This window comes from Cyprinodon tularosa, unplaced genomic scaffold, assembly GCF_016077235.1.
Source record: "Cyprinodon tularosa strain WSP-4 unplaced genomic scaffold, ASM1607723v1 ctg381, whole genome shotgun sequence".
NCBI classification, from domain to species: Eukaryota; Metazoa; Chordata; class Actinopteri; order Cyprinodontiformes; family Cyprinodontidae; genus Cyprinodon; species Cyprinodon tularosa.
Window position 1 is genome coordinate 312692 of NW_024039098.1, and position 22242 is coordinate 334933.

At 37.8% G+C, this 22242-nt stretch overlaps 1 protein-coding gene across 1 annotated transcript in view; it reads left to right on the plus strand.

The window, feature by feature from the left end:
- Positions 1-22242, plus strand: part of si:dkey-97m3.1 (fatty acyl-CoA reductase 1) — a 77444-nt gene that overhangs the window by 32032 nt on the left and 23170 nt on the right. Inside the window, exon 3 of the mRNA XM_038297092.1 lies at positions 20592-20767. Within this exon, the coding sequence (XP_038153020.1) occupies positions 20592-20767 (176 nt within the window). The remainder of the gene's footprint in view (positions 1-20591; positions 20768-22242) is intronic.

The following is a 22242-nucleotide window of genomic DNA, read 5'->3' on the forward strand; positions in this document are numbered from 1 at the left end:
GAAAGGGTCCAAAGTTAGAATCACATTCTTTACATTATTTTCGTATTTTGACAAAAAAGGAGGAAGACTTTAGTAATTTTATTCCAAAAATTTAAAGGGTAGCACACAGAAAGAGGTTGAAAACACCCACTTATTAAGATAATAATTGCTCTAAGGTAAATTCATATAAATCCCCCTTTCTAGCTCTGTAATCAAGTTCTCATTTTTGATTTTGAGTTTATTTATTTGAAAATCTAACCACTCTTCTCTGTAAGTTAATCGAATTTTTTCTCTTCAGTTTACAATATTTTAGTTTTCCAACTATTTCCGTTTCTTCCTTATCCAGCCATTGTTCACCAGATGCAGCCTACCTAAAGCTTAATCAGCATCCAGGAGAAACGACATCATTAAATTTCCATGACCAGCCTCCAGTACTAATTGGTATTCAGGCAAGTCCTCGGACAGTATTATTCTTTCCAGAATCGGGATAATTTATGAGGCAGGCTGCGGTATTGTCTCTCAAGTGGCCTCTCATCCTTTAAGCCAGGCCAGTATCTTCTTTACAACCTGTTGCTAGGTAACAACCTGGAGATCTGTCCTGTGGTGCTTTCTCAAAGGATGCAATCAGGGGAGCTGCCCCGGGCAGGAAAAGGACAAAACGATACGAATCTCGTTGTGTCTGTTCATCTGCTCCGACGCTGACATTTAGACTGTTTTTTTTTTTTCTCTGCATCAAGGTTACTGGGATCCAGTGGAAATGTTTGGAGAGCTGCGTCTCTGCGGCAGCACCGGACACTAAATGGCATGCCTGGCACTCTAACGGCAGCCTTCTTGGTGGTTTGCAGCTATTTTTCCCAACTAGAGAGGAGCTGGGGATCCCAGTAGAGTAATTTGTCTGCATTAGGCCAGCTTCTAGATGCCATAGAAATAACTTCCTCGACTGTAGGGAAGGGTAGGCTCACAGAAGTGGGAGGGAGAATGATCTTCTGGAATCTGGCCCACAGTCTAGGATTCTTCAAACATTGGATCATCTTTTTCCTCTTTTTTTTTTTTTTTTTTTATGCTGGTTTCCTCGTTCTACTGGTGGAGATTAAACATTTAACCTTTCATAACAACCAGGAACCATTAAACTAAAGAAACAGGGATGGGTTTTTTGTATTTTACTGTGAGAAAAAGGTCCTTTGCATGATCCTTTCAGATCCCATCACTTCTTCATCATCTCTTCATGATGATTAGTGTTCTTAGGCCATAAGTGCAGCAATGATCAGTTATTTAAGCTGAAGAGCCAAACTCTGGATCTAACTTTTGGAAACTCGTGATCATTTCCATATTGCTCACCTAATCCTTATCTCTCTAAAAGTCCTCTAAGCTGGTTTGCCTCCTTTCTAATGCATCATTTCCATAAATGAGAACCAGCATTGGACTCCTTAAATCCAGCTTTGGACGATGTGAATAGGAATGGCTCAAGCACACAGCCTTGAGATGCAACATAAATGATTATTTCCACCTTAATATGACTGCTGTTTCCAGGTTTAAGGAGTAGTTAAGCTCCAAAAAAAGCAACAATCAACTAAACTACTGATTTTTCAAATAAATACTAAAATGATAGGTTGCATAAAATGTCATCTATTCAGTTCAATTCAGTTTATTTCTATAGCGCCAATTCACACACGTCATCTCAAGGCACTTTACAGTTGAACCAGATCATCCAGTCAAAATGATTCAAAGTTTTCTATCTAAGGAAAACCAGTTGATTGCATTGACTCATTGACTCGAATACAATCCCTCACACTAAGCATGCTTGTAGCGACACTGGAGAGGAAAACCTCCATTTTAACAGGAAGAAACCTCCAGCAGAACCAGGCTCAGTGTGAGCGGCCATCTGCTGAGGCCGACTGGGGTTCAAGGAGACAGAAGCAGAGACACAAAAAGCAGCTGCAAAAGGCGGCCCCGTCCAGGAAACACACAGCCAGGCAGACGAGCTCCGAGCCAGCTCCCATGTCAGAGGATGGAGAGAGCACATCCAGTTAGTCACAGTCAGAGAAACAGGACTACACTGAAAAACAGGCCAAGCTCCAACATCTAGAAACAAAGGTGTTGATGGCAGCAGCACAGCTAATATTTCTCTCCAGGATGGAGTCACAGCTAAACAGGAACAGACCAGATGAAGCTACTATGAGAAAAAGCAGAGAGAGCAGAACGTTAGAGATTGAACTAACAGATTCTGCAGAGTGGGAGAATAGAGATAGAATGAAGCAGAATGAGGAAAAAGGGGTCCCTATGTCCTCCAGCAGTCTAAGCCTATAGCAGCAGAACTATAGAGATAGCTCAGGATAACCTGAGCCACTCTAACTAGAAGCTTTATCAAAAAGGAAAGTTTTAAGCCTAGCCTTAAAAGTAGACAGGGTGTCTGCCTCACGGACTAAAACTGGTAGTTGGTTCCACAGGAGAGGAGCCTGATAACTAAAAGATCTGCCTCCCATTCTACTTTTAGAAATTCTAGGAACCACTAGTAAACCTGCAGATTGAGAGTGAAGTGCTCTGTTAGGAACATAAGGAACAATCAGATCTCTGATATCAGATGGAGCTTGGCCATTTAAGGCTTTATATGTGAGAAGGAGGATTTTAAATCCTATTCTGGAATTAACAGGAAGCCAATGAATGGGAGAGATATGATCTGTATTTTAATCTAATACATTAAATGTATCAAACAATAAATGCATTTTATCAATAGTTTAGTGAGAGAAATGTTCATTATTTTAGTATTTTTCTGACATTTTATCTCAACATGTACAAGAAACTCATAACTTTTTTTAAAACAATTTTATCTTTAATCTTTTGACAGTTGTGATCACTGCATGCTTTTTATATGGACTTTACAAAAGGAGTGTAAATCTGCTGCCTTTTGTCTCTTTTAAAAGTAAGCTTTTTTTTCTAATCTCTCCGTTGGCGTAAATATCAAGGATCTCTTGATTCCAACTGGTTCCAGCAGGCTCGTCTCTGTTTGCGCTGGAGGAAATTCAACTGCTGTCAGCACACCGGAGGTGTTTGCCTCACCCACGGAGTATCATTGTTTTCTTTCTTCTGTCTTCGCTTTTGACTTGATTCTTGGAAATAATCCCCATCTTTGCTGTATTCCTTGGAGCTAATCAGAGTCGAGGCATGTCGGGATTTGTCATCGCTAAAAAAGGCAGTATAAAGAAGAGTAGGCATTTGGAGTTCAGAGTTTTTCCTCAAAGATCAGGACCTCTACAAAGATTGGGTTGTCACTTTTTCTCTAGCAGCTAATGCAGCAGAAACATTACAAGCAAGCATTGCTGTATCAGGGCGAATAAGGGCAAAAACTTTTACATATAATTAGTCTTTGAATAAATTACAAACTGATTGACATACCAGATCTTTCCTGTTTAGGGAGGTGAAAATTGTTGTTTTATGGTTTGCTGCAGTCCTGGAAGTCTGTCTCAATATGGCCTCATATAGATGGATGCATGGAATCGATCTGAGATGTCTCGTAATGGCTTTGCTCCATATTCATCACTGCCACTCTTATGTTTATAGAGTATAAATTAGCTTTCAAGCCAATGCATATTTTCCTGTTAATGTACTGCAGCTCTTAAGGCGCCGCTACGATATTAGATCAGCTTTTAATGTTTACATATTTCTTAAGGTGGTTGGACAGAAGAATCAGGCTTGTTTTATTGCAGCTGGATGCTGAACATTAGGACCCTGCGTTTTATTTGCTACTGCGTCTCATAATTCAAGCCAGCTCCTCTTTTTGATTCGATCAGTGTGAACCACAGAGTGAGCATTTTATGTAAGGGAAGTTTCATGAAAAATGATGGATATGCTGGACTGAATGTGGTGCTTTTTCATGTTAAACGGCCCTGAAATTTGCTAGTGTATCATTATAATTGCAGTTATTTTAGGGTTTTTTTCTAAAATTGGTTATTTAATCATTACTGATAGATTTAAGGATGCATTTCCTTTATTGAACTATTGAAAAGCAATAACAGTTAATTGTACAATTTACATTTTGCTGACAAAGATATAGAAACTGGATTATTTGCACAAATTAGGGTACCAGTATCCCAAACACCAATTCTATAATCTATTTAAAGGAATCTACAACTAGTTAAACATGTTGGCCTAAATATGTTGTGATTTTTCCTTTTAAAATAAAGAAAATATATATATTTTTTGCTTTAAAAACTCATAATTACTTAAAGTATATAGTTCTTGTCGCCATTTATTTGACTTTTGCAATGCATGCTGGGTTGACGACATGGTTAGGTCCTGCTGGACTGGAACCTACAGAGTAAACACAGTAAGGCTAACTTTAGCACAGTGTTTATTTATTGTCTTGCATTTGACTCTGTTTTACATGAGATAGTTGTTGAAACAATCAAATGAGAACGGTTTCTGATCTACTGATTGCTTTATTAGCCAGAGCTAACAATATTAGCAGAAGCTAATATAAAATCAAATTGGAAGATGATAAACGACTGTTTTAAAGTGACTTTGGATCATCTTTCCATCGTAATGCATCCTTCTAATAAATGTTTTGATAAATGTCAAATCATTCTGCCTTAAACATGTATATAAATGTACTCTTTATCAGACGATATTGTCCCAAAAGTTAGAAAATTTCTATCAAAAAAAAATAAAAAAAATGTGTTTTTTTCCCCCCGTTATCTTATGCAGACCATTTAGTTCTACGTCAGCCTGAACACCTAAATTCGGCCAATCATTTATCAACGGTCATCTGTCAATCTAATGTTTTCGGGCATAGCATCTTGATTCATATGTCGCAGCTAATATACGCGACGGTTGAAATCAGAATCCTTTCCTTTCCCATTGAGTTGCGTCCCAGTGTTCACGGGGATGGACGTCTGTGTCTTCGGCAGGCGTAGAGCTAAAAGAACTGGCAGCGTTGCGAGGCAAGGGCTCAAACATACGGCTGGAAGCCTTCTACACCAAACCATGCTTCTGCCGCCCTGGCGTCCTCTTCCACAACATCTTCGTCCCCGCTTTCCTCCTCTAAATGAAAAATTGGTGACGGAGGAGACTCATCCACGACCTCCGACACAAAAGTCGCAACACAAAACTTCCTTTACAGTGTCGTTGCTATGTGCTACTTGGTCCCAATGGAATTTCCCATTGGGAACCTACTAGCACTAAGTTGCTAACTGGTTAGCAAGATGCTTCCGACAAACCGGCCACAACCAAACTTGCTTGTGAACCTTTCGCCACGACAATCCCGCCCCCTTGATAAATAACCAATCACATTCACTTTATTCACTCGTGTAAAGTCGGGCATCACTCGGGAGAATTCGGAAATGCAACGGTTGGAATAGCCGCTTCCCTACGACTTTAAAAATAAATGGCCTCAGTTAGAAACTTGAGCTCTTGGTAGCATAGCTCTCCATCTGGGTTAGCATCTCCTAGCAGCAGCCATTAAAAACGCCAACTTCCTCTTCCCGTCTTCCCTTGTTTGATCTTCTTCTCTTCTTTATTTCTTGTGATTTCTCCATTCTCATCAATTTCAATGCTTTCTGGTTTAAAATGAAAATATTTAACGTCACTCATTGCTGTTTTGGCTGGTTGGAGCTAGCGCTACCGGGCCTAGCATACATCATTTACCCAGAATTCATTGCAGCATGAACAATAAATTATATATATTTAAAATACATCAAACTTTAACAGTTTACAGTATTTTTCCTGCAATATATTTAGATTGAAAATACATATTTCTCAAATAAAGTCTATTATTGTTACATTTTTCCCAGTATATTCTTAAAAGTTTCACGTTTTCCTTAGATTGACAATTAAAAGTTGAACAAATGTTTTAGTTTAACGCTGTAACTGCAGATCTGAAGTTCAGCTATAGACTGTAGAAATAATGTCAACAGATCAGTATTGCATTTTATCAAATGATTGCAAGGAATTGTTTATTTTATTTCCTTTTCAAAGTTCAAAAGAGAAATAGGATAAGATTTGTTTTGCCTGAATCAAAATAATCTTTTTAAAGGTTATGAATAAAACTGGAATCTATTTGGTATGTTGTTTTTTCCCCTATTTAAGTAAAAAGGAACCAATGATCAGACAAAGCTATTCTGCTCCAATCTGCTGCTGGAGCCAAGAACCAAAGCTGATTAAAGTCGTGCTTTTGTCTGCGTTTCATCAGTCTCTCAGGAGTTTAGAGAAATGAGCTTTGCATCATGATGTCTATGCTCTAATTCCTTAAATTAATTTGAAACATTTGGAAGACAAGGAAGAGAAACAAACGTATTTACGTTGTCAGAATTTAATCTTTAAATATGCTCTCAACAAATCTACAGCTCCATTACAACAAAAAACAATATTATTATTATTATTATTATTATAATGATGGCTCACTTTTTTTAAAACTTCATGTGTTTTGGTTTGTCAGCTGGAAGCCGTCTCTGAATGCATGCAGATAAACGTTTATTACATTCGGGTGAAGTGGGGTGATCAGTGAGCCGGGAAACACTTTGTCTTTGCTGTTTTTCTTTTTTTTTTTTTTTTGTCCCTCAAAGTTCCAAATAATTAGATGCATTTTATTTTTTTATATGTACAATGTTTTAAGGGAAGAAAGAAATAGAGCTAGATGTGATAAGCAGTTATACTCTTATACATTTTGAATGTCTATGGAAAAAAAGTTGTTCTTATGGAGAAAAAAAAAAAAAAGCTTAAATCTAAGATGTTGTGTGCAGCAGACGATGATATGGAGGATAAAAAGTGCCAAAATTAAATAAATAAATACGGCATTAAATAAATAATTAAATGTGTCAATATTTAATTAAATGTGGAATCAAATAAATAAATGTCATTCAATTAATTAAAACCACGTCACTAATATAAAGTGCCACAATTAAATAAATAAATACAGCGATAAACAATTAATTAAATGTGTAATTCATTAAATAAATAAGGAATTAAATATATAAATGTGTCATTAACTTAATAAAATACGTCTTCATTTTATTAAAAAAAAAAAAATATATATATAATTATTTCAGTGTGCATTTAATTATTTCATGGTCCTGTGTTGCAGGCCCCCATCAAAGTTAGGGGGCGGTTATCTAACACCTGATTGGTCACCCTGCACATTAAGGCGAAGCAAATCGATTACAGAGACTCGATTCGCGTTAACCCCGCCCCCTAACTTTGATGGGTGAGTTTGACAGATTCTTTTAATGGTTTGGATGCACTGCGGCACAGGACCATGAAATAATTATATAGATTTTTTTCATAAAATGAAGACGTATTTTATTAAATTAATGACACATTTATATATTTAATTCCTTATTTATTTAATGAATTACACATTCAATTAATTGTTTATCGCTGTATTTATTTATTTAATTGTGGCACTTTATATTAGTGACGTGGTTTTAATTAATGAATGACACATTTATTTATTTAATTCCACATTTAATTAGTTATTGAAACATTTAATTATTTATTTAATGCTGTATTTATTTATGTAATTTTGGCACTTTTTATCCTCCATACGATGATACCCGTACTATAAAAATCAAAGTTAACATTATATATAGATGGTGGAAATGAGTTGCTTAGATGGAAAACTCATTTGCAACATTAAATCTGTCTTTCTGAGCTTGTATATAAATAACCTGAACATGTTAAGTAGTAGGAGTTAAAGGGGAAGTTACCGGTTTTTGATCCCCTTACAAATGGATTCCCCCCCCCGTCCCTCAGTGAGGTCTAGAAGCACTAGATCTATATCCAGCCATTCAGCAAAGATGCTGCTACATGGCTGTACGTCTTATTTTGGCATTTGACCAATCAGATGAGCCCTGGAATGAAATAATAACTTCTGTAAATGAAGTTGGGGACAAAAAAGTTAAAAAGTCAAGAAAAAAAGGTAAAAATCTAAATGAAAACAACTATATTTAGGTTTATAAACTAATAATTGTAAGTGCCAGCATCAGCATCAATATCTCTAAAGTTATTTTTTACCAAAGAAAAATGTGTTTCTTTCACTGTTATGAGTTTCTTGTAGAAGCACTTTTGTTATTTTTCTTAATATATTCGGGCAAGTTGGTATTTCTTGTTATTACATTAATATTAGTCTTTTCCATCAAAATATCCATATTTTTTTAATGTTACAAAGGTAATAAGGTCTTGTCCAATAAGTATTTGCTTGAAATTTTGATCATCAAAGTACTTCACTGAGTGCCCTATAAAGGCTTAAAGCTTTCATTCACACCCAGCAAGTAGGCTGCATGTTAAAAGGTAATGATTTATCTTTTAATGTAATCTTTTTGTTTCTAACTCTTTAATAGTAGCCCACAGACAGGAGAACTCTTAGAATTCCCATGTATTTGTTTTATATGCTGCTGCCTGTAATATTTGATCAGTCACCAAAGCTTTGAAGAAGCTCGGGGATTCAGAGTTAAAGTAGATTTGTCTTTAAATGTTAAGAAAAATAACCATAGAGTCACATGACTGTTTAAACTAGCAGGGTTTCTGTTTTAAAAGGTATTATAAATCCATGATGATGAGTATTTTTTTCTTTTTTGTCCATACCAATTAGTTCCTGTTAGGATTCAGCATTGAGATGTTTTTTTTTGGAGGGGCTTAGTGCAACCTGATGCAAGGAAATGATGAAAGACGGAGGGGGGGATGGTTGGTTGGAGTCCTGTCTCAATAATTCTCTGAGTTCCCTGGATGTTGGTCATGCCTGTCCCTCACAGCATTCCTGACATCCCATTGGGTCTGCCCTCCCAGCCTCAGACAAGCAGGAACCTGATTAGTACCAAGGAGAGGATTTGTTATCAGCAGCTTGGAGGACTTTTATCTCTTGTTCTCTTTGTCTGAAGGACTGGATCTTTCCAAAAAGCGCTTCCTTTCCCTCTCCTTTTGTCATTAATCCTGCTCACATCCTATCGTTTGACTAATTTAGTCCAAGCATGGCAGGAAAATGGAGGTCAGCACTGTGGGAGCTGCGGGTAATTGCTTCTGTCTGACACACTTTAGTAGACTCTTCATGGTTACTGTAAATTTGTCCTGCCTGAGTGGTGGACGGCGTCCGGCGGAGTCAGCACCGAAAGCTGCAAACAGAAGCTAGATTTAAGACAGGAATGTTTAACATATTGAATAAGAATACATCAGGGTTGCTATGCATTCTGGGAAATGCAGGGTACGAGTTTGTGTTTTTACATAAACTAGTTCATCCAACCATACACCCAACCATCTATTGGTTAAGGCTGCTGACTTTTAGAGAAAAGCCTCACATAGTTTGGACCATTCAGAAGTGCAGAAATAACTATTAATGCTACACAAAAAGAATTAAAAAATGAAATAAAAACACCCTCCCATCTCATCTGCATCCATTCTGCTGTCATGTTCTGCTTCTCTTCTTACCGGCGTTTCCTCTCTGTTGCCTCTTTCCCTCCAGGATAGAGAGGCTGTGCAGCTAAAGGGCAGCCTGTGCGAGCAGCGGCTGTTTAAACGCCTCCTTCTGTTGCTGCTCTGAAAGGAAAGGGCCATTAGTGTTGGGTTACTGTGAAAGTCCACACAGCGACTGCTCTAAACACACTTTCTGAAAGATTTATTGTTTTTAAGGTCGTAAAAAGGCACCGGTCCTCTCTCAACGAAGGACAAACTAACCTCCCTAGATTAGGGAGGTTTACTTTTAGAAATGGCCTTAATGTTTGCTGGTTTAATACCCGTTAAAGTCCCTTTCGCTGCAGAAACTGCTGTCAAAACCGGACCATTGTACGCCCGTGGAGGGCAGTTTGCTCGCTGACAGCCGTGGGCTGGAGAAGGGTGCAGTGTTAAACCCGAGCGGTGGAAGGCTGGTACAAGACCACTTATCATCCAAAGAGCTTTTTTTTTACAAAACAACGGCACAATGTCCGTCTCCGCCCGCGCCGCGGCAACAAAAGGCTCTCTAAAGCCCACGTTGTTTGGCCTCGCTCACCCCTCTGACCTCACTGTACTTCATCAATTCTGGATCTTTTATGTAGTTCAAGTGAGCTCAGAACATTTGCAGCTTAGTGGAACCGACTCTTCTGCAATTTTAGGTTGAATTTTTGCACGCCTAAAGTAAGTGTTACTGCAGCGAGTGTTTGCAAAGTTGCACAATCCTCAAAAGAAGCAGATAAAGGTGAAGTAACCTGCTGCAGAAGTGAAAGAGGTCTGTTCGAAGTTGCGCGTTCAAACTTGCCTAATTCGCTTAACTCTCCCATTGTTAAGTCATTTCTCTTTAGCTGAAGGCCCAGAAATATACGATACACTTGGAACCAAGTCTTTACATAAGTAATATTAACACAAGATAATATTTTTCCTCGTCTTGTTGACTGAGGGGTTTAATTTATGCCTGAGCAATTTGTTTATAATATAACGACACTTTAACAGAACTAAATTTATAAATCGTAGAAAAGGGGTAACCAATTAAAAATCAGTGACCAGTAAAGGTCCGGAGACAGTTTTAATTATAATTGTTAGGATGAGCATGCACGAAAAGCAGGATGCTGCAGTTACACTGCTTCAGTTTGCTTTTCAACTTTCTTACTTTTATCTTTTTTGAAGGATCTATAGTTATACATATGCATATATATATATATTAGGGATGCACGATATTGGGATTTTGGCCGATATCCGATATGCCGATATTTTAAAACTCATGTAGCCGATAACCGATATCGATACCGATGTTAAAGCTGGACAAAAATAAGTAGTCATTGAAAATAGCAGTTTTGTTATCCATTTCTGACACTTTGAAAAATAATATACTCAAATATATTTTCATATGCTGATATCAAATGTATTTTTAAAAACGCAGTATCCATCTATTTTACTTTCAAAATCTCGTGAAATTACATCGTTCTGTTACAAACTCTCGTGATATTTAGCAAATTCTTGTGAGATTTTGTTAGTAAAATAGATCGATACCGCGTCAATATATCAACATATGAAAATATGGCAAAATTTTGTGAATTTTCGGGGGATTTCGTAGCATAACGATGACATATAGCAATATTTCATTAGTGAAAGAGATTGATATGTTTTTAAATGGCAATATATCAGCATATGAAGATATTGGGATATTTTAATGCATCAATATTTTTTCCCTCGTCTTTAGAAGTTTTTAAGTCTGTAAAGAAGAAGTTTTTGAGGAAGAAGAAGTAGTATTATAATTTTTTTTTTTTAGACTTTAGAAACTCAGAAGCTGATCAAATATCGGGTTAAATATCGGTGGGGTGGCCGATGTCTGATATTCAGTTTTAAGGCCGATACCGATAGGGGGCCGATTATATCGTGCATCCCTAATATATATACATATAAATATATAGAGTTATATATGTATATATTTATATTATTTTGTGTGCTTTTAGTGTGTGTGTGTGTGTGTGTGTGTGTGTGTGTGTGTGTGTTTGTATAGATGTATATGTATGTATGTGTATATATACAAGTATGTATGTATGTATGTATGTATGTATGTATGTATGTATATCTGGAGCGTTTAACAAAAGTAATTTCCCTCTGGGATTATTACAGTATGTCTGAGTTACTTTTAACAGATTTTAACACTGAAATAAAAACAGGTTTTTATGCCTCCATGTTATACATTGAATTTTTAAATTAAGAAAAATAGAAAAAATAGAACGTGTTTCCATTTTTAAATCTAAAGTGTTTTTTGAAGTAGAGAACAACAATCGTTCAGTTTGGTATATAGACAAATTCCTGATTCCCATATTTTCTCAAACACCTGAACTGAGCGTTTGTTATTTTTCTTTCTTTTTTCTGTCTTAATGTTGGCAGTGGGCTTTATGCTGCCCTGCAAGGCTTTAAACCTGGGTTTGAATGGAGACTAAGCCATTCTCAAGCACATATCAAGGTTCTCATTTTGAGCCTGGATCCAGATTTATTGTTGATTCTGTTCATGGTGGAGAATCCTGCTTCACAGCAGCAGGTTGAGCCAAACATCCTCTAAATGTGCAGGGTCATCTTTGAGTACGCCATTTCACTTTTCTTTCACCAGTTCACCGCAGTTCTTCCAGCAGTCCACACTTTCTCTGCTCTCTTTTTCTCATGGTCTTCTCCTTCTTTCCCATCGCCCGGCTTGCCACAGGTTTGCCTGCTGTGTCTAAAAGTAGCAGCAGCAGCAACCCAGACTGACAGCTCATTGGCTCATTTGGATCACGTGAAGCCTGGAGCCGGACGCTCCCCAGGGCTTTACCGTATTAACAGGAGAAGCTGCGCAAGTGAAGTTAGACACTGTCGTCGGAATAAATGCGGTAATTTATCAATGTTTTAAATCAGGTTGGGTCCAGATTAGCCAGCAGGTGGGTCCGGACCCGGACTGCGGTCCGATAATCTGTGACCTCCGTCGTAGAAGCACTCAACTTTGGTCTTGTTGTATTTTAGTAAGATCCCTTAAAGGCATACTATGCAACATTTTTCAGTTAATTAATGTGTTCCATAACGTTTTGGATGATTAAATGAGTCATTTCAGGTCGAACAAAGGTTTTCTCGGCCGCCCTGGTGGTCTGTAGGGGAAATACCGTACTTGCAATTGCAGGAGCCCTCGGCCCGCACCCACAGGCTCAGAAGTCTCGTGCATCGCGAGAGTCGGTCTTGCTTTACGGCGAGAACTGCTACACGCCCCCAGTGAAAAGCATGCTCGTTGCTAGCGCAGTGGCGATATTTGCTTATTTTTATAAAGCATTCTGTCTCTCTATCTTTATGCTTCCGATTAGTTGGTTCACATCTGAGTTAAGTGGATGTCCAGCTGTGGGTGTATTTTAAAGCAAGGTGTTAAAGAAAATAACAAATGAGAAGGCTCTCCAAAAACTGACATCAGAAAGATCCAGTTTGTTTTTAAGCACCGTTACAAACGGTGTGGGAATTTCCAGCCTTCATACTGTTCTGGAAGATGCTGGTTGAAACATGCCACACAGCCGTTCTTCTAAATTCTTCAAAATCAGCTAAAGGACAGTTTGCCTGTTAACTTTGCATATCGTCTGTGGTCTGATGGGAGTGAAATTCATTTGAATTCAGCGTCGTTGCACTTTGAAGTTAAAAAAACAAAAAAAACAAAAGAGCTTGCAAACCGGAGCTCATCTTCCTGTCCTGGAAGTACAGAGGTGGAAGGATCGTATCGTGTGAATGTTTTGCTGCAGAAGTTTCTGGTGCACAAAAAAAAGGATGACTTCATTCAGGAATATTTAGGCAGGATCTCCTGATGTTGGAGATTTTGCACAAACCGGTCCGTCTAAATCAGGGGTTACCAACCTTTTTAAGGCTGAGGGCCACTTCAAGGGTACCGAGACGTAGGAAGGGCGACCATAACTGACCCATGAGCTGCGAGGGTTAGCGTTAGCCTAAACTTTCTTCATTATCAACATATTTTTATTGTTTATGTTAATTTCTAAGTTTATTTAGACATTGTCATTTTGAAATCTCTATAAATGATTAAAAAGAAGAGCAACAAAATAAAATAAAATTTCAAACTTAGCCCACTGGTGGGTTGTTCTTTATTTAGAAGACTCTGAGGGCCCCCTATGTGGTCCTTGAGGGCACCGCGTTGGTGACCCCTGGTCTAAAGGATCAGATGCCCGAAGCAGCTGACTTTGAGTTACCATGATAATGTTTTGCCCTACGTCCCACAAAAATCCTAAAGGTTTAGTGACAGCATTGCCTTACAATCCTGACCCATTATAAGTTTTCCAAAACTTCTAAATGACCTGACACACAGCAAACAAGGGGACTTAAATACTGGCTGATCAGACCAGACTGACACACTGAGGAAGAGGTAGGGAGAACATCTACACCAATTTAACAAAAATAACTAAACAGTTAGGATTAAACTTAAATGACAATCATTAAACAAATTAACAAAATGAGCAAATCACAAAAGTAAGAAGAAGAAATTATGCAACATATTTAAAATGTTGAGTCCATGGTCTTCCCCCCATAGTGGAACTCCAGATGGTATCACCCAATCAGTCCATTATCATGTCAGCCACATTCTCCCAGCTGATGGAACTCCCACAACACCAGAAAAGAAAGCACAAAATATATTAAGCATTTGACAAAATTAAATATACAAAAGTTAACCAAATGTGCGCGCTACAGTTGGAACTAATGTCTTCAATATTGTCAAAATAAACCAATACATTTATGCTACTGTGTATTAAAACTAATGAAAAAGTGGTTGTGTGTGGGGTTACTGACCATGTGACCATCACACTAGACTATGTTTCAAATTTATATAAATCAATGAAAGCTGTAATATCGTTATGCATTTCATTTGAGAAAAAACGGCAAATAACAGAAGTAGCAAAGTTGTACTCCACCTAGGCCTATGAAAACTAGCCTGACGTAGTCCTACTCAATTCTAGTCAGAATATGAGTCTGATACTGCTCTATAGAGCTGTGATTATGGGGCGTGTTTCGAACGAGCTAGGAAAAAAAAATGCCTCTGCACTCAATTGGATAGACCTACAACCAATAAGAGCAACGGAGTGCATGACATATGTTAAGCCAGGCACAGTTGTTGTCAACAAAAATCAAAGTGTGCAGTTGCACACCTAGAATAAAAAGATGAGCCTTGATCGCGTTTCTCTGTTCCTCTTTTAAAATTAATTTGCTGTCGATATCTTCTAGAACAGACCTAATAGCAGAATCTACACACCTCAACTCTCCGGCGGCAGCCATTGTTGTTGTCACCCAAGCGCGCTTTGGTCACGTGGTTGATTACGTTACTGTTGATCATCTGTCCATCATCGTATAAAGCCCGCCCTGACAATTTGATTGGCCTGCCAGCTATTGTGCAAGCATACTCGCGCTACTACTGAGCAATGCCAGACCGAACTTCCCGACCTCAAACGTTGTGGGCGGGACTAAGTTCGGATTTGGCACCCAGGCTATATGAAAACCTCATTCACTGAAAAATATAGATTCTGAAAGTCTTTGCATCAAAAAATACTGCAGGCGGAAAGAAGGTGGTGGCTGAAGGAAGCGAGGTAGGAGTGCAAAATAGGTTTAGCGCCACCGCAGCACGGGAGTCAGAAATACATCCAGCAGCAAATGGATAGAAATAGACCGAAAGCAGGAAAAAAAACATGAATTGATACTCTTGCGGACGTGTTGATGCATCGGATCATCGGCTGTTAGATCGATGCATCGATACAAAACTATTATAGTTACACCCTAATTATCTATTTTATCACTAAATTACAAATACAACAATATCTCCCTTCTTTAAGGCATTTTATGCGATCATGCATCTTTTAACCATGACTAATTATCTTCCCACTAATCCATATTTGGGGATATAAGCAATCCATGAGGATTCATTATAACTAGATTCCTACTTGGCTCATTTGTACATCTGCGGTTTCCACAGATCTGCATAAAAAAAGCTAATTCTGCTGCTTCACAGCAGCCATAATCATTCTCAGAAGCTTTATAATTTTAGGTGTCAAGTAATCTGTGTTTGAATCTTAGCTGCTTTGGCACCTCTAGACCTCCAGGCTAGAAGAAGAGTTTAGGTTTAAATGTCCTCACCCAAACCTCTTGAGTGTCATCCAGCTAATGTGAAATTGAAGCTGATTTGTTTCTTATTTTATGGTAATTATTTCAATACCAATACGTTTTGTTGCTTTTTTATCAATCCCTGCATTTTCTGGTGTAGATCCCTTTAAAAAAAAAATCCCCCAAAGGGTTATTGTAATTTGTTGAAAATGTTTTCCTGTAACGAGATAAAAGGGAGGACAGCCTGCAGTCAGATGGATGTTTATTTGTAAGATAAAAAAAAAAAATTATCTGTGCAGCTCATGTTCTGACCTAAATCATTACGGTCTCCCTTGGAGGCAGGTTCTGAGCCGCACAAGAAAAAGTTATTAACGTAAGCATTAATCTGTAGTACAGTACATGGTGACCTGCAGAGACCAAGATTAAACCATATCAGAGAGGAAGAAATGTTTTAACTCACTTCTCTACATCCACTTATTGTCACACATGCTATAAAACATGCATACTTTGTATAGAAATGGGCATTTCTTCATGAAGACCAATATAAAATTTCGGTGACCCTCATATTTTCTTGATTTAGGACTGATTGACCTCCTGATGTGATCTTATACTAAAGCGAATTGGTTTTAATGTCTGAAAGTTTGAGTTTTTAAACTCAAGATTTGACCTCTAGTCCTTGATGGATCTGATCTTAATCCTGCTTAATGGAGAACATGCCTATGGAGGATAAAAAGTGCCAAAATTAAATAAATTATTACAGCATTAAATAAATAATTAAATGTGTCAATAATTAATTAAATGTGGAATTAAATAAATAAATGTGTCATTCATTAATTAAAACCACGTCACTAATATAAAGTGCCACAATTAAATAAATAAATACAGCGATAAACAATTAATTAAATGTGTAATTCATTAAATAAATAAGGAATTAAATATATAAATGTGTCATTAATTTAATAAAATACGTATAATTATATAATATACATATAATTATTACAGTGTGCATTTAATTGCATCTGTGCATCGAAACATTAAAAGAATCTGTCAAACTCACCCATCAAAGTTAGGGGGCGGTTATCTAACACCTGATTGGTCACCCACATTAAGGCAAAGCAAATCGATTACAGAGACTGATATCCACAGGTTGTGAACATACTCTGTTACAGTAGGTGGCGACTCGATTCGCGTTAACCCCGCCCCCTAACATATGTGTGTTTCTATTGTGACTTTTGAGTGATTGATTTTTTTTTTAGAGTGCCTCTGTAAAACACGGATCCCCTGAAAGCAATAAAAAGCGCTAACCCGCTGAGAAGGGCAGTCGGTGTTTGCGACAGTGCTATTTCCAAACGGCCCTCTAGGGGGAGCACAACTCAAAAATGACTTGGTGCTGTGTTAAGTTTGTCGACCCACCTCTGGAAGTTCTTAGAGCCTCTATTTCTTTGATGCACTGTAAATTCTTTTTGCAAGCACTCTATTATAAGACTGGAGTTGATATCCATTACGATTGTAATGCTTCTTTAAAATATATATTGTTTTTTATTTATTTAAGGCAGCAATGTCTATGGAGGATGTTGAAATTGGACTCTGAGCGGTTATTTCTAAATTTCTTCATAAAAACTTGCATCAATCCCCCAGAAAGGTTCCTGCTTATGACATTTCATATTACATCAGGGCTTTTACCTAACATGGGAAGCCTGGTGCACGTATGTAAATAAGTAAGAGGCTTTGCAAAGTGGAAAAGATTTAAGAGGATGTGCAGGACTCATGTTAGAAGCTGTTTAATGCAGCATCTGCTTACTGGGACAGCTGACTCACCACAGCCATCTTCCTCTCATGCCGTCCGTTACTAGCTGTAAAACAGATCCTGCTCTGCTTCCAGTCATGTTAGCAGCCAAGCAGCAACTGCCAAGGGCTGCACAGAGAGACATGCATGATGAAATATGACATCTGACTCTGCTGCCTTTGCAGAGCGTCTCGCGTCATGGGGGCTTCATGCAGCGTCCCGAGGGGCTGCAGTGTTCAGCTCTCTGTGCCAGTTGTAATCTGTGGGAGACATGAGCTGGTAAATGTAGACGGGAGTTCATTAAATCCCTCATCTCCATACCAGAATGTCATCCAGAGCCCGTCGGTGGGCAATAGCTGACGTTAACAGGTGGACTAATGTCAAACAAGCCAGGCATTGCTTTGGGTTTCTTGATGCATGTTGCAGGAGGCCTGTGCTCCCCTCACTAACTATGACCATGGGAAATTATTAAGAATACTTCACTGGTTTCCAACTGATTAATGGAGATGGAGATTTAATTTGGCAAATAATAGAATAGAAACGTTAAAGAAAAATCTTTTTAATTTTAGTCTCATTAATATTTCTAGGTCATTCATGAAATTATACACGATTAATTAGAGGCTTATTTGTCTCTAATGGATTTTTTTTTTACCAACTTGAATAAAATAACCCAAATTCTGACAAACAACTTGACTATGAAGGAAATTATACATATTCTAGAAAATCATTTAAATATTTTCTGCTCTGACATTAGTTGCTCCGCATTAATAGAAAACAACCCAAACTCAAGCTAAGCTCTGAAAAAAAATAGTTCTTCCATCCATTACAGGTTTACAGTTGCTCCCTATGACTCAATAGCTTCTAAAAACACCTTAAGGAATGATGCTTTGGATGACTTTGACTAGGCCGTTTGGACCTTTTCTAACCAACAGCCTCATCACTGACTCTAAAATCCCTTGGTATACAGAGGAAGTTATGTTTTACTAAAAGGCTGCAATACCGGACCAAATTATCATCATCAGCTCTCCGCCGGTGCTCCAAATTTTTTTTACATGAGGTCTTTTTTAGCTCAGATGTTGTCAATAAAGTTAGAATTTTGGCTCATTTAGCTTAAGCAAACTTCAAATTTCAAAATTATTTGGAAATTGCTCCATAGGTTGCAGTGGTGGCTGGTTGAGTTAAAATAGAACGTCAAAATAGACGTACAGTATACCAAAACAAATCAAATGTATACTAAAGTATGAATGCCAACAACAAACAACATTCTAAAACGTTCTGAAAAGTGCTTTAAATCAGTCATAGTTGTTTTAATCCATGCTGGGTCAGATCCTGACGTTTGAAAAGTGAGGCAGGGAAAGCAGAATAAAGCATTAGCCTCGCTGCATGCAGTTAGCCTAGCCTTGTAGCTAAATAATTCTATAAACCTGTCAATCAGCTGCACTTTCTAACAAACGACTGTGACGTCAGTGCTGGAGGGGGTTGGTGAGCAAATAAAGTTGCTTTCAGTTTTGCGTGCAGGAGAGCTGCTCCCCAGGATGCTACTGTATTTAGCATTGAAGAGGAGCTACTGCGCTGGAAAACGTTTAACCAGAGTCTATGGGGGAGGATTTCTGTGCCCCAGGGCGGACACATGTCACCAATCCAACAACGGATGAAACAGCTTTACTAAGACTAGACTTAGACAACTTTTATTGTCATTTTGTAAACACAGTGTGTATAGAAAATGACAATGAAAGTAAAAAAAATAAATTAAAAAAAATACGAAATTCCGTTTTTTACAGCTTTCTTCGGAAGAGGATTAGGGCCACTGGGGGAAAAAAAAAAAAAAAAAAAGTTAACTGATTTTTGAATTTTATTTCAGTTTAGTATGGAGGGAAAAAAGTCAGAATTCTGAGGTTTTTTTTCAGAATTCTGACAATAAAAAAGTCAGAATTCTGAGATTAAAATCAGAATTCTGAGAAAAAAGTCAGAATCCGAAATTTAATGTCAGAAATCTGAGATTAAAGTCAGAATTCTGACTTTTTTCCAATACTAAAATGAAAAAAAAAAAAAAATCAGTTATCATTTATTTTTATTAATTTTTTAGTGGCCCTAACCCTCTTCCGTAGTTTTCAGAACATTTCCATTCCATAAAGTGCAGCAGTGATCAAATGTAAACAGTGTGGGAGGAAAAAACATTGTGCAGAAACAACGCATTGATATGGAAGTTCAAAGCATTAATATATATGGTGCAAATATGCAGTGGTTTGGTTTGATTTAGAGTTTTTTCAACAGTTCAGCTGTCTGATGGCGGTGGAGAAGAAGCTGTTGCTGAATCTGCTGCTCCTGCATGGAATGCTGCAACATCTCAGAGGGCAGCAGGGAGAACAGTCTATGAGACACGCAGCGCTGGGATGAAATGTCTTTATAATAATTATAATAACTGAACTTTATTGATCTCACATTAGAGAAAAACCCTCTCTGCATTTGCCCCATCCCCTTGGGGAGCAGTGGGCTGCCATTATGCGGCACCCAGGGAGCAGTGTGGGGTTAAGGGTCTTGCTAAGGAACCCATATTGCAGTGATCGACCCGGGTACTTGCAACCTTAGGGCATAAAAGCACTGCTCTAACCACTAGACCAACACTCCCCGTCTGACCGTTCGATACTCGTCATTAAATAATAAACATTTATCTTGCACACCTAAAAATGTATTAACGTTCAAAATAAATAAATTTTTATGTCTTAATCAAGTTCATTGGGTGAGTAGGGCGGCGCCCTCTATTGGCAGGCCGCCACTGATACATCGGCTGAATGGAAGCAATTGCTTTTCTGATTTAATTGCTTATTTCTTTACCTTGATGGTGGATTTTGATGCTCTGGCTGCTGCTTGTCCTCTCGACTGGTTATGTATGTTTTAGAGATTTTGCATATAAAACTGAATAACATAACATTTCTATTCTACCATTACTTTTTTTACTCTTTAGAGGAAATTAATATCTTGAGTAGATGCAGGGGAAAATGCATTTTTTGTGTCTTTTATCAATGCAGACTTTTTTTTCCTTTTGTTTATTTTTTTTGCTAGCAGGCAGAAAATGCCACCAACACATCCAGATGCATTGGTGAAGCTTCACATGGTCACACTGGGGTTTTTAGTTTGCCTCCAGGAATTATGCAAAGCAACACACTTGCTAACTCGGGCTGATTTGCATTGCTAGACATTCTGTGTTAGTGTGTGGGTGTAAATATTTATCACTGTAGTTTAAAAAAATAAATAAGTAAAGTTTAATCCTGTGATTTCTGTGTGTGTTTGGCAGCTTTTTGACCGAGTCAGGGAGGAGAACCCCGACTTCCACCAGAAGATCATCCCCATCAGCAGCGAGCTGACGCAGCCTGGCCTGTCCATCAGCTCGGAGGACGTGGAGAGGCTCAAAGCCTGCATCAACGTCATCTTCCACTGCGCCGCCACCATCCGCTTCGATGAGCCGCTCAAGTAAGATTTCTCACTGAACAACGTAGCTTTGTGAGCTGGTGTAATTCTTTGTTCCTCTGGTGGATGTTGGTCTCACTAAGCAGGCCGAACCGTTTCTGGATTTCCCAGAAAAGAAGAAGTGAACAGGTGGAGGATGTGAAACCAACGCTTTGTGAAAAACTCAACTGTTGACAGTGTTACGGTTAAATAAAAACATGTGGTTCCTACTTTATTCAGGAGACTAGTGTTTGTAGAAACACACTGATTCCTTGTTTTAAATCAGACTGATAATATATTTAATCATTTCCCGTCAATAACCATCTCCTGAACGTCCACGTAAGAAAAAAAAAACTCAACCATTTCTGTTTAAAACAGATGTGTTGGTCAAAACAGGCTAAATGGTGTCATTAAAAAAAATCTAAAGAGAATAAAACTGGCACCGAACACCAATGCTTTGCAGAAATATGTCATATCTCTTGAAATTTCCCACATTTAGTTATTTTACAACCAAAAACTAAAATAAATAATTTCCATATGCTTCTGAAAAATGCAAAGAAAAATTATTTAGGAGGTGTGGCGGGTAGGGATGCACGATATTGGGATTTTGGCCGATATCCGATATGCCGATATTTTAAAACTCATGTAGCCGATAACCGATATCGATACCGATGTTAAAGCTGGACAAAAATAAGTAGTCATTGAAAATAGCAGTTTTGTTATCCATTTCTGACACTTTGAAAAATAATATACTCAAATATATTTTCATATGCTGATATCAAATTGATTTTTAAAAACGCGGTATCAATCTATTTTACTTTCAAAATCTGGTGAAATTTCATCGTTCTGTTACAAACTCTCGTGATATTTTGCAAATTCTTGTGAGATTTTGTTAGTAAAATAGATCGATACCGCGTCAATATATCAACATATAAAAATCTGGCAAAATTTCGTGAATTTTTGGGGGATTTCGTAGCATAACGATGACATATAGCAATATTTCATTAGTAAAAGAGATTGATATGGTGTTTTTAAATGGCAATATATCAGCATATGAACATATTGGGATATTTTAATGTTTCAATATTTTTTCCCTCGTCTTTAGAAGTTTTTAAGTCTGTAAAAAAGAAGTGTTTTAAGGAAGAAGAAGTAGTATTTTTTTTTTTTTTTTAGACTTTAGAAACTCAGAAGCTGATCAAATATCGGGTTAAATATCGGTGGGGTGGCCGATGTCCGATATTCAGTTTTAAGGCCAATACCGATAGGGGGCCGATTATATCGTGCATCCCTACTCTCTGGAATAATTATGGTCTGACTTCTGGAAAGATGCCCTTTCAGTCTCAGTCATGGGCTTCTTCTGGTATTCATATGCTGGGTGATATATACAACAGGGATGGTCTGATGAGTTTTCAAAATCTTTGTCAATTGTTTATATTCCTAAGTTATCATTTTTTTTTTCTATCTTCAGTTGCGGTCAGCACTACGTGCTTATGGGGTAC